Here is a 16,946-nt window from a genome sequence, read left to right on the forward strand (position 1 = left end):
ACTCTTCTTCCCTATGTCACTAAATGTGTTGTAGATTCTTTACAAATACACACACAAAAGTATTAGTAAGAAATTACTAGAAACACATCCCAACACTTATGTGATAGGTTATTTTATCTTCTTGCATACTTAGGAACCCTTACCGGAGACAGTCTCAACATGTTATAATTACAATGGCTTAAATAGCCCGAAAACAACAAACAAAACCGGTGTTGATTAAGTTTTATAATGAAATCTGGAAGGGACAGGAGAAAGTGCCAGGCAATTTGCTACAGGATTCGCTAGAGTTTAGCAAGCTGGCCTTAGGTCGCTTACACCGTGCCCAGGGAACCAGTCAAAAGAGCATCCTGCACCTCTTGTCCCCCTGACCCTCTGTCACACAGCCACAGGCCTCCACAATGGCGAACAAAGCGGTCCTCGCTGGATGCCCCTTCCACCCGGGGGCTGTATAGGCTGCTAATCCGGCGCACAAAGAAGCCGCAGGCTCCCCATTGTTGGGCGCCCGCCCAGAGAGCTCTGGAACATCCTAGTGCAGCTGGCCCGGGGATTATTTAGCAGGCCCCGACCGGGCCGCGACCTCCCGGGAACCATGTACCGGCGCAGCTACGTTTTCCAGGCCCGCCAGGAGCGCTACGAGCGCGCCCAGCCCGCGGGTCCCGCCACCCAGCCCGGGGCAACGGCAACCGGGCTGGCGGCGCTGCAGGCCCTGGGCGAGCGCGTGGCTGCCCAGGTCCAGCGCGCCCGTGCGCTCGAGCAGCGTCATGCCGGTCTGCGGCGACAGCTCGACGCCTTCCAGCGCCTGGGCGAGCAGCCGGGGCCCGAGGACGCCCTCGCCCGCCACGTCGAGGCCAATCTGCAGCGCGTCCGGGACCTGGCGGCCGAGCGTGCTCGGCTGGAGAGGCAGGAGGCCGAGGCACAGCGAGCGCTGGACGAGTTCAGGACCAAGTAAGAGAGGCGCTGTCAAGGAAACTGAGGCCGGCAGTGTGGGTGGGGAGGGGGTGGTGGTGAGGGACAGGGCAGACTGTCCAGTGAAGAGGGGCGTGCGGATGCACAGGTCCTGGAGATACCCAACTTCCAATTCGATGGCACCTCCTGATTCCCGGGACATAGTTTTATTTACTTTTAGTGTGTTTTGGCATGTATGTGTGATATGGAACGAAACGCACAGATTTTAATTGCATAGTTTGAGTTTTCAGCGCTTACTTTGAGGCAACACCCAAATAAGCAAGGTGGTTTGCGCCACCACCCTAAAGTTGCTGCCTCTGAGTTCCCAGTGCGCCCTGTTTGGATTTTAATGTCAGCAGACATTGCTTCTGTCAGTTCTAGAATTTCAGACTATGCACTCTCACATGACCATAGTTTGTTTTCAATTTAATTTTTGTACAGGCATACATTAGCCATTAGCCATATTCCTCCCTGGGCCTCTCTACCTCCCCTTTTTTTCATCTTTCCCTCCTCCCATTTATCTCCCTTCCTAGACGATTTTATTCCTTTCATTTCATATATATGTGTATATGATTTTATGTGACTATATAAAATCTAGGGACCACAAATGAGAGGAAACATATTTGCCTTCTAAAACTAACTGGCTTAATTAGCTTAATATTCTTTTTTCTTTCTTTCTTTTTCTTTTTTCTTTTCTTTTCTTTTTTTTTTTTTTTTTTTGGTTTTTCAAGACAGGGTTTCTCTGTATTTCTTTGGAGCCTGTGCTGGAACTAGCTCTGTAGACCAGGCTAGCCTCGAACTCACAGAGATTAGCCTGCCTCTGCCTCCCAAGTGCTGGGACTAAAGGTGTGAGCCACCAACACCCGGCTAACTTTCTTTCTTTCTTCCTTCCTTCCTTCCTTTCTTTCTTTCTTTCTTTCTTTCTTTTTTTTTTGTAGCTGAAAAATACACACACACACCTGTTATCTACCTTTATCACATTTTCTTGGTTTCATAATTTAGTCTGTTAGTCATTAGTGCAGTAGTACTGTTTTTGATATGTCCTCATGTGATATAAGCCTCACAGCCAAACCCTTACTGGGTCCTTTTACTGAGTGACTGAGGCTCAGAATGTGAAGGGATCTGAGGCAAGATCAGTGAATGGCTGTGGGGACACGTGCAAAGTCTAACTGTCTTCATGGTGTTGTGGGTGACATCTGGGAATTACGTTTGAATGTGTGATCTCTAGGGTCTGGATATTCAAGGTGTGGTCCATGGCCCAGCTGCAGCATCTTTAGCTGCAGCTTCTGTAGCAGCTCAGCATCAGGGGGAAAGTTGCTGGAGTGTAGCCTCTTGGACCCCGGGGAGAGCCAGTGTCAGCAGAGCCCTTCAATGATAATAGTTTAAGAACTTTTAGAAGGCTTGGTCTAGGGAATGATGTTTGTTCCCCTACAGATGGAATTATGTGTTAACACCACTTAGCAGTTACTAAGAAGAAAGAACATCTTGTCACCTTTCTAAGTTAGAGAAAGAAGTAGTCAGTAGGCCACTCCAAGGAGTTTCTCCAGGGTATGCTCTGGCAGGGATGAAACGGCATGCCAGCACAGCTACCTGCTGCAGCTGCATCCTCACCAGAGGAAGCCTGAAATCTACCAGGATGCCCTTCAGTTGCAGGCAGGACATAAAGTTCAGCTCCATCGCTTCAGTGGAATATTATGCAGTGGTAAAAGAGTAATTGTTTTTTTTTTAATTGGGGAATAATAGAGAGGTTTTATTTTTCATGCATAAGGAAAAAAAAAAAAAAACTCCCATCCACACTGATTGCTTATGGGGGACAAGAAAGATAGAAACTTCTTTTAATTGAAAATAGATTTTTTTCATGCACTGTATTTTGTTTATGATCGCCCTCCTGGATCGTTTTTCAACTCCCCTCCCTAACCATACTCTTTCTTTCTCTTTCTCAATAGAAAACAAGCAGGCATCTAAAAATAATAAAATAAAATGAGATTAAAAGAACCAAGTGAACAAAACAAACAAACAAATGGGGACAATGTCGAAGAAAAAGCTTAAGAAACCCATACAGATGTTCACACACATACATTTGTATACACAGAAAACCCATAAAAACAAATGGGGAAACCATAATATATAAGCAAAAGATCTGTAAAGGTAAAAACAAAACAAAACAAGCAAGAAAACAAAGAAAAACAAAAACAAACAAACAAACAAACAAACAAAAAAACCCAGACAAAGCATTATGAGACTAAAAACCTCCAAAAACACCACTGAGTTGGTTTTGGCTCTCTGTCAGGCTTGGGGGCCTGTCCTTAAGTGTGGTTTGTATATACCCAGTGAGACTTTTTTGGAGGAAACTGATTTCCAGGAGAGAGGCTTTTACTGAAATAACTTTAAGATATGTATTAAATTTTAAGCCTGTGTTCTCATCAGAACTAATTATCTAGCAGATAATTATCTGGCTAATTATAAGGCTAATTATCTACCAGAAAATGATATGAATTCCTGGGTATAGTGGCTCACATCTATATTCCCAGAACTGTGGGAGGAGCTGTGGCAGGAGGGTTACCATTAGTGCAAGGCCAGCCTGGGCTACACAGCGAGTTCTAGATTAGTTTGGGCTCCAGAGTAAGAACTGTTTTTTTTTTTTTTAACCTGAAAAAAATAAATAATAAAATTTATATAAATTAGGTTAAAATGCATATGCCCAGGTTCTACAGTAGACTTCAGAGAGGCCAAGAATTTTCTTTTTTGAGTCAGGGTCTCACTATTTGGTTCTGAATGGCCTGGAACTTTATGTAGAGCAAACTGGCCTTGGCACACGAGATCTTGTTGCCTCTGGCTCCTGAGTTCTGGGGTCAGAAGTGTTTACCATGACACTCAGCAGGGTCTTTCATTTTTCATGGGCTCCTGTGGTTACTCTAACACCACCTGGGTTCTGGAGCCTTTGTTGTGGGGCAGGCAGAAGGTTTTCCTCTAACATGGTTTTTAAAATTCTTTTGCAACCTGCATTTGAGTGTATCTGTCAAAGCCTATTTGTTGATTCATTTCTAATCAATCTTTCTGTTCCAGATTTTGTGCCATAGGAACCCGTTTGAAAGAAGAGAACCGAACCTTGTCTTTCATAGGGAAATAAGCCTTGCAAGAGCCTATTGTAGTAAGGCTTGAACAGAGGCTTCTTGTCCAGGCTCTACACTGCCCAAAGCAGAGTCTTGGGAAATCCATTATTGGATTCCTGTAGAGTGTGGTTCAGAGATAGGCTTTCCTTTCCTTCAGCTGACGCTAGTGTCCCAACAAGCACAGGGAAGTATAGAGCTTCAGGCTAGCCTTGGACTTGGTGATACAGCCTTGGACAGTGGGTTTTGATCCTCCTGCCTGGTGCTGGGAACACAGATGTCTTCTACTACACCTAATTTTAGTTGATGTCGGTGATCAAATCCAGGCCTTTGTGCTTTTCTGGGCAAGTTTTCTACTAACTGAGCTACATCCCTAGTTTCCCCTTTTGGATTTTGTAGACTATGGAATGCCACATTAAACTGCTTACTCCATTTGGGTGGGCCAAAAGTGCACATATTATAAAGATACCATCTTAATCATTTGGCGTATACTGTTAGCCAGTATTAAATACATTCACAGTGTCATTCAGCTCAGATACCCAAGGCAACCTGATGGACTGATAGGATACCCTGGGTCCCCAAATGGCTGTCATCTGCTGTGAGGACCAGTCTGTAGCAGCTCAGGGTTTGAGGGGAGCCAACAGATTCGGCAGACTATCATTCAACTTGACTTTTTTAATCTGAGCTAGTAAAACTTAATTCTCTGGGACTGAAAACAGGGGCAAAACATAACTCACAGGGCCAATGAAAAAGGGAAACACACACACACACACACACACACACACACACACACACACACACACACACACACACACCTCTAAGATGTCAGGATTTCACCTAGGGTGCTGATGAATGGCAAACCTTCAGCAGGTCAGAGAAACTGAAGAGGAGATGCAGAACAGGGGAACTAATGGACAGACAGACAGACAGATGCACAAGGACTTTTCACAGGGCCAAAGCTTAATTCTTCATTTTATTATTCTTATTGTTGCTTGTCCTACTTTGTTTTTCTGATGTTTCCTTTCTGTTTATCTTGATGTCTTCCTGTAGCTTCCTTTTAAATATTTTCTGGTCTTTTCCTTCTTTTGTGTCTTTATTTTTGCCTTATAGCTTATAAACCCAATAGAATCTTTCAAGCAATATACAAATTACAATGTGGTTATATACTATTTTAAAGTGAATGACTACTATAAATACTAGTAAAAAACAGCATGTTTTCCATATCCCTTACACAATTAAACATTTTACCCTGTATGACAAGTGAAAAACAAATTATCCCAAGAATCTACATACATTCATATCTAAGTAATATAGAGTAACTGAGTGTAAGCAAACAAGGTATTTTTTAATCAGTCAATTCTTATTTTTATTTTTAAAATGTTATTTATTTATTAATTGGATTTTTGAGACAGGGTTTCTTTGTATTGCTTTGGAGCATGTCCTGGAGCTCACTCTGTAGCCCAGGCTGGTCTTGAATTCACAGAGATTTCGCCTGCCTCTGCCTCTGGAGTGCTGGGATTAAAGGTGTGTGCCACCAACACCCAGCTCCTCAGCCAATGGCAGGCTTCATTTTGCCATTACAAAGAAAGGATCAATCACTTTACTACTTATCTTAAAAGGTAATCTTCCAAAGAATCTTAAAAGAATCACAAATCTAAACTTTTATATATGAAAAAGAATCAGTTAGCTCTATTTTAAATCCTTAGGGTGCACACCCATTCATCAACAGATTTTTATATCAGGAAGCTGAGGGCAGAAATGGGTACAAGGAATTAATTATTATCTTTGACCAACAACCCATTCTAACAAGAATGCCATGTCAACCAATAATAATTGGACTGCTTTGTTCTTGTTCTCTGCCCGTAATGAGTCCTTCACTCAACTTTTCTGTTGGCTCCCCTCAAACCCTGAGCTGCTACAGACTGGTCCTCACAGCAGATAACAGCCATTTGGGGACCCAAGGCTTTTCAATTCAAAGCTATTAACAAAAAAAAAAAAAAAAAAAAAAAAAAAAAAAAAAAAAATCTTAATCTAACCTTAAGGCTTAGTTTTAGCTATGATGCACACCGAACATGTGAACACATCTCTCAATATTAAGATTAAAAGAGCTTGAGCTAACATAGCTTCTGGGACTCAGTTGTTTTTCTTAATCATTAACATAAGCCACAGTCTATACAGCTCCTCAACAGAAACTAGCTGTGTCACATTTCCTTATTCTATTCTTAGTCCTCTGTAGTCCCTGTTTTTATCAGGCATAGGGGGCAACACCATATCTTCCTCCTACCTATATTAGTTTTCCCACCAAGCTAACTTCTATCATAATTCCTTATTACTGTATTTATTAAAGATCCTCAATTATCAAAATCCTATTTTCACTAGCACTTATTGGAGCATTGCTCCAATTAAACAGTACAGCTTAGGAGGAAATCATCTTCATAATTGTCCACAGGTAAAGATGCCCAGTAGAGAGGGATATTTTCATGCGATAAACACACTGCATTAAAGGCAGTGAGGATCTCACCACACCCATTCACACCATGCCAGACACCAGAGAAAAATGGCAGTGGCAAACCTATAAAGACACAGCAATAGCAAAAGACATACTGGGGCTGAGGCTGTCAGGGGCCTTGCCTATCTGAGATTCACCCACAAAAGTTTGGCTTCCTGGTGGGCTGACTTCCTGAACCTTAAATGCCACCTGCTGCTCCTCTGATATGGTCAATGGCAGACTTGGATGAGCAGGACTTCTGTGAGACCTCACTGGGGAACACCTATATTGAGTTTTCCTGGTCTTCTGAATTCATCTGGTTCTAAGTTGTATGGCCACCATGGAGCAGTTCTTTGCACTCTGAGGTCCATTTAAATATCTCATTGACTGATTCACTACCATTACCCCCAGAAGAAGTGTTAATATTTTGCCTTCGATAATGGGATTTGAAAATCACTAACACACACACACACACACACACACACACACACACACACACACTCATTTGCACCCCAAATATGCTTTTGCATTCCCAAGGTAACTGGCAAGTAGCCAAAGTCAGGTGAGAGTGTAGGAAGTGGAAAGCAGGAGCCTCAGGGCCCACAACATGCTAGACACAATGTTCACCTGAAAAAATAGATAATTTCACAGTCATATTTCCAGTGTACCAAAGACTAAGTAAAACAGCAAATATAAAATCACAAAAACAAGGGAAAGCACCAGAATACAATGATAAATATAGTCAATTATCCAAATTGCTAGAAACAAAACAATAATTTATATAAACATTTTCATAATGTAAAACAAAGTATGCTTTACTTTTTGAACTCACTGATATGAATTTGGGAATTCTTATTATTAATTTTGTATAATGAAATTGCTTATCTTTAATATATCTAGACGATCTTTCTAGCATGAAAATTACCCACTAGGCTGTTGCTGTGCTCATTATCAAACATGTTGTTAAGCTGCAGAGCCTCTTAGAGGTTTCCACCAGGAAAAAACCAGGAGAAAATTAGGTTTCTGTTAATAGTGTTATTCTCAAAGATAAGAACCCATTGAAAAGACAAGTTCTGGCTTCATTAGAGCCACACAAATAGAAAGGACTGCCTATGACCTCTTGGCATGAAATGTAGACTAGTTCAGATATGCTTAAGGAACAGCAAGCTGTTCAGCTCATTTGGAACTGGAATGTAGTTTTGACTGGGTTTGGTTGTCCTCCTGGCCCTTTAAATTCTGAGGACGCAGAGGTTACACATAGCACATGGCTGTCAGTACTTGACTTCGACCCATGGGCTAAGATGTTCAGGCTGGGTTGGGCTCAGTGTTAATTAAAATTAGTTTCTGTTGTGAGTGGGTGAGTGACAGAGCTCCATAATGACATTAGCCTACTTCATATCCATTAGAGTGGCTAAGGACAGAGGGCAAGTGTTTGCAAAGGTGGCTGCACTGGCCTCACTGATAGGTAGGTGAGTGGTGCAGTCACCATAGAGAGCACGCTCTCCAAGAGTTAAATGCAGAACTGTGTGATACCGCATTTGTGCTTCTCAGAACCCACTCAAAATACTTACAGCCAGGCGGCAGTGGTGGCACACACCTTTAATCCCAGCACTTGGGAGGCAGAGGCAGGAGGATCTCTGTGAGTTTGAGGCCAGTCTGATCTACAAATCAAGTTCCAGTACAGCAAGGGCTACACATAGAGACCTTGTTTCAAACAAACAAACAAACAAACCAACAAAGGAATTGACTTCTTAAAGAAAAGCCATGGTATTATGTGATATTGAACAATTACACTGTTAATTGGACCTAAAACTGTGAAAGCCTAGAAGCTGACCAATTCTTGCCTGTGCGTCCAATTTGCAGATATGAAAATGAGTGTGAGTGTCAACTGGTGCTAAAGGAAATGCTGGAACGACTTAACAAGGTGAGTAGAGTACACCCTTGGCTTTAAGTAGCTTCCTTATAGCACTGATCTATGTGGTAGGAGCAATTGTTCCCCATACCTTCTCCCTGTTAATTTAGGATTTGTCTATTGTTGCCATTTTCTTCCTTGACTTTTTTATTTCAACTGAGTCTTGTGAGTGAACTAATGTACAAATGCACCTTCTGATGCATAATATGTGGTCTCATGAAAATGAGAGAAACGTATACTATGAAGCTGATATGTTATGCTAGGTGTTTTAATCTGCTCTTCATTAATAACGAAATACCGGAGGATAGGTAATATGTAAAGAAAAGAGAGTTTCTACCTCACAGTTCTGGAAGTTGCAAGCATAAACACATGCCATTGGATCTGGTGAAGGGGCCAATGACTTTGTTCATTGATGGCAAAAGGCATCACTGTGGGAGCATGTGATAGGATGATAGGAAGCCATAGTTGGGGTAGGGGATGTAAGACACTCTCACTCTGCCCCACCCCTTGAAGGTCCTATTACTTCTTAACAGCACTGCACTGGGGACCAAGCTCCCAACACATGGACCATAGTTCTAGGCTATCACAATATGCCAGCATTACAGTGTTCCACTAATGTTTTATCCAGATAGAATAATCACAAACAACAATGTTTGTTGTGTAAACTCTATTCTGTTGGTTAGTAGTCTTGAGGTTGCTGTTGTGAATCTAAGGACTCACAGAAGACAGGAAGAAATGTCCATTTTCCTTGAAACTCTCTCTCTCTTTTTAAAACATGAGAAGCAGTCACAGGGAGGTGCTGGGGATTCTGGAACATTCCTGCAATGGTGTATGGAGCTATTCCCAGTGGGGACAGTTTCCTTTTTTTGATAGTTCATTATCGGCCTGATTGGGTTTTCTACTATAGCTGGGAGAATTCTGCTGTGAGTAGTAGATTCTATTGTGGATAAAAGGGTTGGATAGACACAGGCATGGCTAATAGCCACAAGAATCATTGTTTCTGGTCATGCTAGGGCTTACCTGTTGGGGAGGAAGGAGTCATAGAAACGACTTAATTGAAGGGTGTTGTTGAGGGTACGTGTATCATGGAAAAATAAGGAAAACAGATAGGCTGAATAGATGTTTATTCAGGGAGAAATAACCTATAACGGAGACAGATGAATGTTAGCAGGTTCCAGTTCCAAGGATGCCTCTGGATGCTCTCTGTCTCCGTCCAGGAAGCAAGAGAGAGCTCTGGGGTTCCCCACCCCAGACCTAGTTCTTCCAGGTCACATCTGTCCCTGTCCCTACCCCCAATGGACATGGTCAGTGCAACAGGTGCGGGTTGCTAGCCCTCCCCTCCACATGCCTGGAGCCTCATTTTGCTTGCTAATAAGACACTAAACTTGTCTTGTTTGTTTTGTCAACTTGACACAAGTTGGAGTCATCTGGGAAGAAGGAATGTCAGTTGAGAAATTGCCCCCACCAGATTGCCTGTAGGCAAGTCTCTAGGGCATTTTCCTGATTAATGATTGGTGTGAGCATCCCTGGGCTGATGGTCCTGGATGGTATAAGGAAACAGGCTGAGCAAGCCTTCAGGAGCAAACCAGTAAGCAGCATCCTCTGTGACCTCTGCACCAGTACTGGTCTCCAAGTTCCTGCTTTGAGTTCTTGCCTTGACTTTATTCAGTGACAAGAGTGTGACCTGAGAGTTGCAAGCAGAAATAAATCCTTTCCTCCCCAAGTTTCTTTTGGTTATGGTGTCATCACAGCAATAGAACCCCTAATTTAGACAAAGCTCTTCCTGATGTCCATTCTCTGTGTGAGCAGCTTCTGTGTTGTTCAAATAGTGACCCTGGGACAGGGGTGTCATTAGTGGGCAGGTCAGCAGTTAGCATTAGTCTTGGGCCAAAGAGAGGATGTGTGAGCAGGCTAGACATAACAGAAAGATGGCTGTAAAGAAATGCTTCAGCAGGCTCTAGGTTGGTGGGAAAGGGGGTGTGGGGTGGAGAGCGATGGCTCCAAGCCTGTTGTAGTAGAGCCAGGAGCTTCTTTTATGAGTACCCAATGGCCCCCAGGGGTTCTGCTCACACTTCTAACTCATCCCACTTTTTGGCTATGGTTTAAGCTCAAAGTTGCAAGAGGAGGGCCCACTATCTTCTTCACTGGCCAAGGCTTTCAAGGACACACATACCTAGCACCCTAAACTTGGGTGGCAATTTAGATTCTCTAGAATTTCCCTCCCAGCTCTGCCACAGTGACATCCTCCTCTTTACCCTCGATGGAAATTGACAGTGGGTTTTCAAATCTTTTGTCATTTCTCTCTTATTACAACAATTCATATTCTCAGCAGAAAGATAAGACAACATAGAGACTGAACACCAAGGAAAAGATATGTCACCATTTCCCCACCCAGAGAAAACAGCCACACGACCTCCATGTATACTGAGACATAGAGTGTGGGTGTTTGAACTGACAACCCCACAAGAATAACCCTTGAGATATTGCCACCAAGAGTGTAGGTGAGGGCTAGCACCGGGAATTGATGCGGTTGTCCCTTGGGGCAGGGTAAGGCTTTCTTATCTAATCATACCATACTGCTCAGTATCTGTGAGACTGGGGGTGAATTCATTTACCTCTCTGAGCTTCAACTTCCTTATCTATGGGAATAATTCTAGTTCACTGGAGTGAGAGAATGTCTCCATGCCCACTGAGCATGAAATGACTTAGCATTATACGTGACTCACCTGTCAAATGGCAGTCCATAATCTTTGTCTGTGGTGATGGCAGAACATGTGATATGACAGATACCAGCTTAGTTTTCCCCTAACTATGAAGTGCATAGCCTGATGGAGTCAGAGACGACTTTAGCTGGTTCACGGAGGAGTAAATTTTTCATAGTTGGGAATTATATATATGTGCTTTTAGATTTATTTTATTTTATGTGCATGGGTGTGTCTATGCATCCTGTGTGTGGCCTGGTGCTTGTCGAGGTTATGAGAGGGAGTTGCTGCTCCCCCAGACCTGGAGTTATCAATGGTTATGAGTTGCCTTGTGGGTGTTGAGAATCGAACCCTGGTCTTCTGTAAGAGCAACAAGTGTTCTTAACTGCCAAGCTCTCTCTCCAGCTCCAGTCATAAATTCTTTTTTAAAAAAGTTTTATTTATGTGTATATGTATGTGTGCGACTGTGAGAATATGCTGTGTGTGCCTTTGGTCAGAAGACAGCATCAGGTCCCCCTTGTTACAGCTGGATGTGAGCCACAAGGCATGGGTGCTGGCAATGAAGTTGGGCCCTCTGGAAGAGTAGCGGGTGCTCTCAACTGCTTAGTCATTTCTCCAGCTACTGAATCATGAATTTTTATGATTGCTTTTTCTTTATAGCATAAAAGTCCATTTCAAATAAATCTAAGGAAAAAAAAATCAGTCTAAAGAAAACCCAGAGTGAAATGTTCTTGGGTTTAGTGAAGTTGTGTAAACACTGGATTGGGAAAGTCCTTGGATCAGCTTGTGGGAGCCCCAGATCAGCCTCTGGTTACTGATGGGGCAGACTTCACTCCTAAAAAGTAAACAGCCCAGGACCTTCCTTCTCCAGTGAAGAAACTCACCCATGAGCTTTGTTAGGTAGCTTCAGATCTCTTCATCCCATGCATGGAAGGCTTAGACTGGAGTGTTTGTATTCATGGCTCACTCTCTACTTCCTAAGGGCAATCAGAGAAACTGAGTCCTTCAGAAGCCAGACCCAAAGTCAAGTGCTTAGGTTAAAGATGCCTCTAGGTCTAGATAGTGGATCCTTATCCTGGGTCACTCCACCTGTTACCAGATATGGAGAGTACATAGGTTCTCTGCACCGCCTGCTGTGGGAACGTGACTCACGCATTCCAGAAGCACTGGACGTGCACACCCCATGAAATGGATCTTAGTCATCCAAGACGAGCAGTGAATGGATACGTTCCCCAGTTGTTCCCATTAGTATAAAGAGCTCCACAAGTCTCCAGGGATCCCAGCAGGATCATACCTTGTTCACAATGGTGACCTATCTGCCTGTCTATACTTAACGGCTTTGCTCCCCTCTATCCCATTGCTATCTGTCTGTGGACATCGTCCACTGAGAAAGAGGAGGCTGGAAGAGTGGAATCTCATCCTGTTGATGGTCAGAAAAGTGATTAAATTTATCTTTACATTTATCATTTATTTATTTATTGAGTGTGTGTGTGAGTGTGTGTGTGTGGGGTGTGTTTACATGTACTACCATTGCATGTGGTCAGAGGACAACTTGCAGGGGTGGGTTCTCTGCTACTACATGAGTCCTGGGGATTGAACTCTTGTCATTAGCCTTGGAAGCAAGTATCTTAACCTGCTCAAGCTTGCCAGCCTTGAACCAGAGGTTTTGCTTAGCAAGTCTGGAGATGTTTGCTTAGTCAAATCCGCTTTTGCCTTTCCGCTTAGTCTCAGAGGAAACTCCTGTAAGTGCCACTTCAGGAGGGATTCACCCTTGGGTGTGGCTGTGGGAAGACACTGATTCAGTCTTTGGTGCTTTGTTCCCACACCCGTCATATAGTCAAGTTGCTCATGTAATTAGACACCCAGAACAGAACATTTTTTGGCTCTCAACAGCGTGTATGCCAAAGCAAGGCAATCTGTGTCACCCCCTTTGAAGAGAAATAAAACCCTCAACATAGCACCTAGACACTATGTCCAGAGTTAGTCACATGCTCAGCCTTTTGATGGAGCAAGAACCACAGATGGCTTTTAAATAGCTATTCAAGCTGGTAAATCTCTATAACTCATTGCCATACTTAGAAGATTGCCAGCTACCAGAGTTTGCTCATAGGCTTAGATGTCTCGGCTGAGATGGCTTTAAAGTTTTACTCTCCCCTTTCTTTAAAATGAACAACAATTCAGATTGATGTAGCTTGTAGGTACATATGTCTACTTAAAAACAATGAAAAACATTCAAAGTCTGGCTCATGTGCATGTGCACACAATAAACATGCCTCTGTAGGTCCCTGTGGGAAAGATCAGGAGCCCTGCGGTCTGGGACAGAAAAGATGGAACACGAAGCAACCACCTTCAGGGTTACCAGCTTCTACATGCCCAAGAATTCCTCATCCCAGAGAAGAGGAGAGGAGGGGCCTGGGAAGGAGGCATTGGGGAGCAGGCTGGAGTGTGGAGAGGCTTGCAGGAAAGGAACGCAGGGGAAGGACACTGAGAGCAAAGAGGGAGAGAGCGGAGTTGGGAGAGAGAGGGCTCCCAGCTTACCCAGAGCCTCTTCCAGGCAGATGTAAAGAGCAACAGTTTTGGAAAGTTTTTGTTTTGTTATTTTTGATATCCAGGATTGAAGGAAAAGTGTTTTTAATTGAAGACTGGCTTACCAGTGGTTTTAATGAACTCAAATCTCCATTCTGTAGCAGCTGAGTTTTGATGGAAAGCCTAGGATTCGTGTGAAAAAGTTGTCAAGGATGATTATCAAGATTACCTTGAACTTTTATCTGTCTGGTTCCTTTCTCAAAAATGGCTGTGAAGGCTTGGATGTAGTTGAGTAGTAAAGTGCTTTCAGGGTGTGTGCAGAGTCCTGGCTTCTGTCTCCAGCACAGTGGCAGTGGGGCTGTGAACATCCTGGACCATGCAGACTGGCGGTTCTGGAACTTCACTGTATCCTCAACCCCGGGAAGGGGTGTTGGAACCCGCGAGAGAGCATTTGTGTTTATTTCTAGCTAGCTCTCAGGTACTGTCATCTGTTTTGTGAACCATCTACTCTGTTTTGAGCACACACAATATCAGGGTTGGATTATTTTCTCAAATTAGACAGTTGACACAGGCGGTTGATTCTGAAAAACCTAGATGCTTCTGTTGCTGCACCGTTTGGAAAATTCAGCTGACAGCATCTCAGGCATAATGAAAACACAAGCGTCTACACATTTCTGCACACTGGCACAGATAAAAGAACATGCTTCCAAAACAAATTCTCATTATATCAGCAACTGCACAGTCCCAAAGCACCGACTCACCTCTGGGATTTTCCGGGCAGTTTATTACATGGTTGTCTTCCAAGTAAGACCTGTGCTTACAGAAGCATCTGATTAACTCCTATTTTAAAGACAAGTATTGCATTTTTTATTATCACCACAAGTGGCTTTTGAAATATTGCTTTATAGGAGTTAGTGCTGGTCCTGGCGTGATCCCCAGGGGGAGATGTGGAAAGATGGTAGGTGTCTGGTAGGCTCTCCACTCGACATCCCAGGAAAACCCTGGGCAGGTCCAGTCCCGTTTGTTTCTGTTACCAGTGGAGGCACCCACAGATCAGCCTGGTCTAAGTACCCTCACAAGCAAGATTTGAAGCTTTGAATTGTACTGGCCAGAGCCCTAAGTTCTGTGGATTTGGTTGAAGAGCCATTATGGGACTGGAGCTGCTGGACAGATGGGTGGTCTGTGGCTTTTTATGAACGGCAGGAAGATGATCCAATATGCTTTACATGTATAAGATCAATCTCCATCCTCATCCCCAGGGAGAAAAATGAACAAGCTTCTTAGCTTTGATCTTATATAGTAGCTTCTGTGGTATGCTTTACTTGAAGGAAGGTATCAGTGGCTTAAAAAAAAAAAAAAATGGGAGCAGACCAATGCTCTCCAAGGTCTCATCCATCTATAAGATGCTGAGTGTTTGATCTCTCTTAGCAATAACAGAAAGGACAAGGAGTGCTTGGAATCCCATTTCTAATTCTCCCTCAGCTCCAGTAATTATGGATCAAATACAGGTTCATTTTTGGAAAAAATGAACATCAGCAAGTCTTGTCCATCCCACCCTATCCTTACAGGCTGACAAGGGACAGAGGGAAGGGAGAAAATAATAAGTACTGAAAATAATAAGTATCTCTAGATGTTGTCAAATGCCCCCGTGGCTGCAAAATCACTCTGTAATGAGAACTATTGTTCTCAACCAGGCCCGATGACTAGCTTAGTGTTTTATTCAGAACGCAGCATCTAGGACTGGCAAGATGGCTCAGTGGGGAAGAGCACTTGCTGTATGTAAGTGCTGAGCTGAGTAAGATCCCAGGAGATGGAAGGAGAGAATCAACTCCTGAAAGTTGTCTTCTGACTTCCACACACAGGCAAGATGGTACGTGTGCAGACACCTCAGCATACACACTCACAGAGGTGGGTGAGGGGGTTGGCGGGGAGAATATGTAGTATTCTGGACTCAATCAACGAGACTCTGTGTTTTGGTAAGTCCCGATGTAGTCCCTGTGTGCGCACACCGGCTCACCTGAGTGCTCCTGTGACCCTGGCTTGGCTCTTTTTGTTGCAGGAAGCTGATGAAGCCTTATTGCGTAACCTGCACCTTCAGTTGGAAGCACAGTTTCTGCAGGCAGATATCAGTGTGGCCAAGGACAGGTACAAAAAGGTAACCAGCACATGTGGGAAGGAAGCCCTTTCTTCTAGAAGACCCAGTTTGGATTAGGTTGAACAGGAGATTGCTAGAGTGAGCAACCCGTGATTACATTCCCCTGAACCAGCATGTGTCCACCACTGGACAGCGCTTACCCAGCCTGAGGTGTAGAGAGAGCATCAGTGGGCAATGCCAAGATATCCTGGGGATTGTAATGCTAGGTTTTAGTGTCTGCACTGCACACTGTAATCTGCAAAATTATTTAATCGGCCCTATCTCTACCAAGCAGTCAACTGTTTTATCTCAGAAAAGTGCAGAAAGAGAGACTTTTTTTTAAAGGTATTGTGTTACAACTCTTAGCTCAGCCTTAGAGGCAGCCAGTTGACACCTTTATTTAGGGGCCCCTATTTTAGAGTGTCCTGATATCTCCCCCCCCCCCCCCCCCCCCCCGTCAGACTCTCATAGGTGTGAGACTAGGGGCCTTGGCATACTGGAAAATCAAATCCCAGCGCTGTGTAATTGTGAGTGAGCAGCCTGGCTTCCTTAGGCTGCTTGCTATATTCAAAATGCAAGTGGCATCCTGGTGCTGCTTTGTGGGTTAGTGGAGAGGGAATGCTGTCTTTTCCTGGCCTCCTGTCTCCTTCCGACTGTCTGTATTGTAATCTGAACCTTAGGTCTGTTGTGCTGTGACTTAACAGGAGAAACCTGGAGACAGGAAGGGGTTATTTACAGCTGAGGCCAGAATTCATGGTTTCCTTCGATCTTCCTTGTTATTTTGTGAAAAGAGGAAACAAAACCCAGGAAATGAACCTGTGTAGATTTAGCTGTAAGTTGCTATGGCAGTGAGGAGCCTATTCCTAGGGTGAATGGGAGGAATTTCTTAATTGGCCTTAGGACCCCTATCTGTTCTTACCCCAGGTTGGAAATTTTTGGAGACACTTTACTTCTGTGGGTTCATTTTTTCAGGGTCCCTGTTTCACTGATACGGTATCTGTACCTCTTTGCTGCTCTGTCTCATGGGAAACATGGAGGGACATCCATACCCCTGGAGCAGTCTCATCCAGTGACTGATAGGAGTCTGTCGGGAAACACCCTGTGCTCATCTTGTTTGGGTAGCAGGACT

General features: G+C 43.8%; 1 protein-coding gene across 1 annotated transcript in view; it reads left to right on the plus strand.

The window, feature by feature from the left end:
• The first annotated feature begins 587 nt into the window (after nucleotides 1-587).
• Nucleotides 588-16,946, plus strand: part of Bfsp1 (beaded filament structural protein 1) — a 34,686-nt gene continuing 18,327 nt past the window's right edge. The window contains exons 1-3 of the mRNA XM_051183268.1: nucleotides 588-945; nucleotides 8,407-8,467; nucleotides 15,743-15,838. Of these exons, the coding sequence (XP_051039225.1) occupies nucleotides 590-945; nucleotides 8,407-8,467; nucleotides 15,743-15,838 (513 nt within the window). The 5' untranslated portion in view covers nucleotides 588-589. The remainder of the gene's footprint in view (nucleotides 946-8,406; nucleotides 8,468-15,742; nucleotides 15,839-16,946) is intronic.

The sequence above is a fragment of the Phodopus roborovskii genome, unplaced genomic scaffold (assembly GCF_943737965.1).
Source record: "Phodopus roborovskii unplaced genomic scaffold, PHOROB, whole genome shotgun sequence".
In the NCBI taxonomy this organism is placed as follows: Eukaryota; Metazoa; Chordata; class Mammalia; order Rodentia; family Cricetidae; genus Phodopus; species Phodopus roborovskii.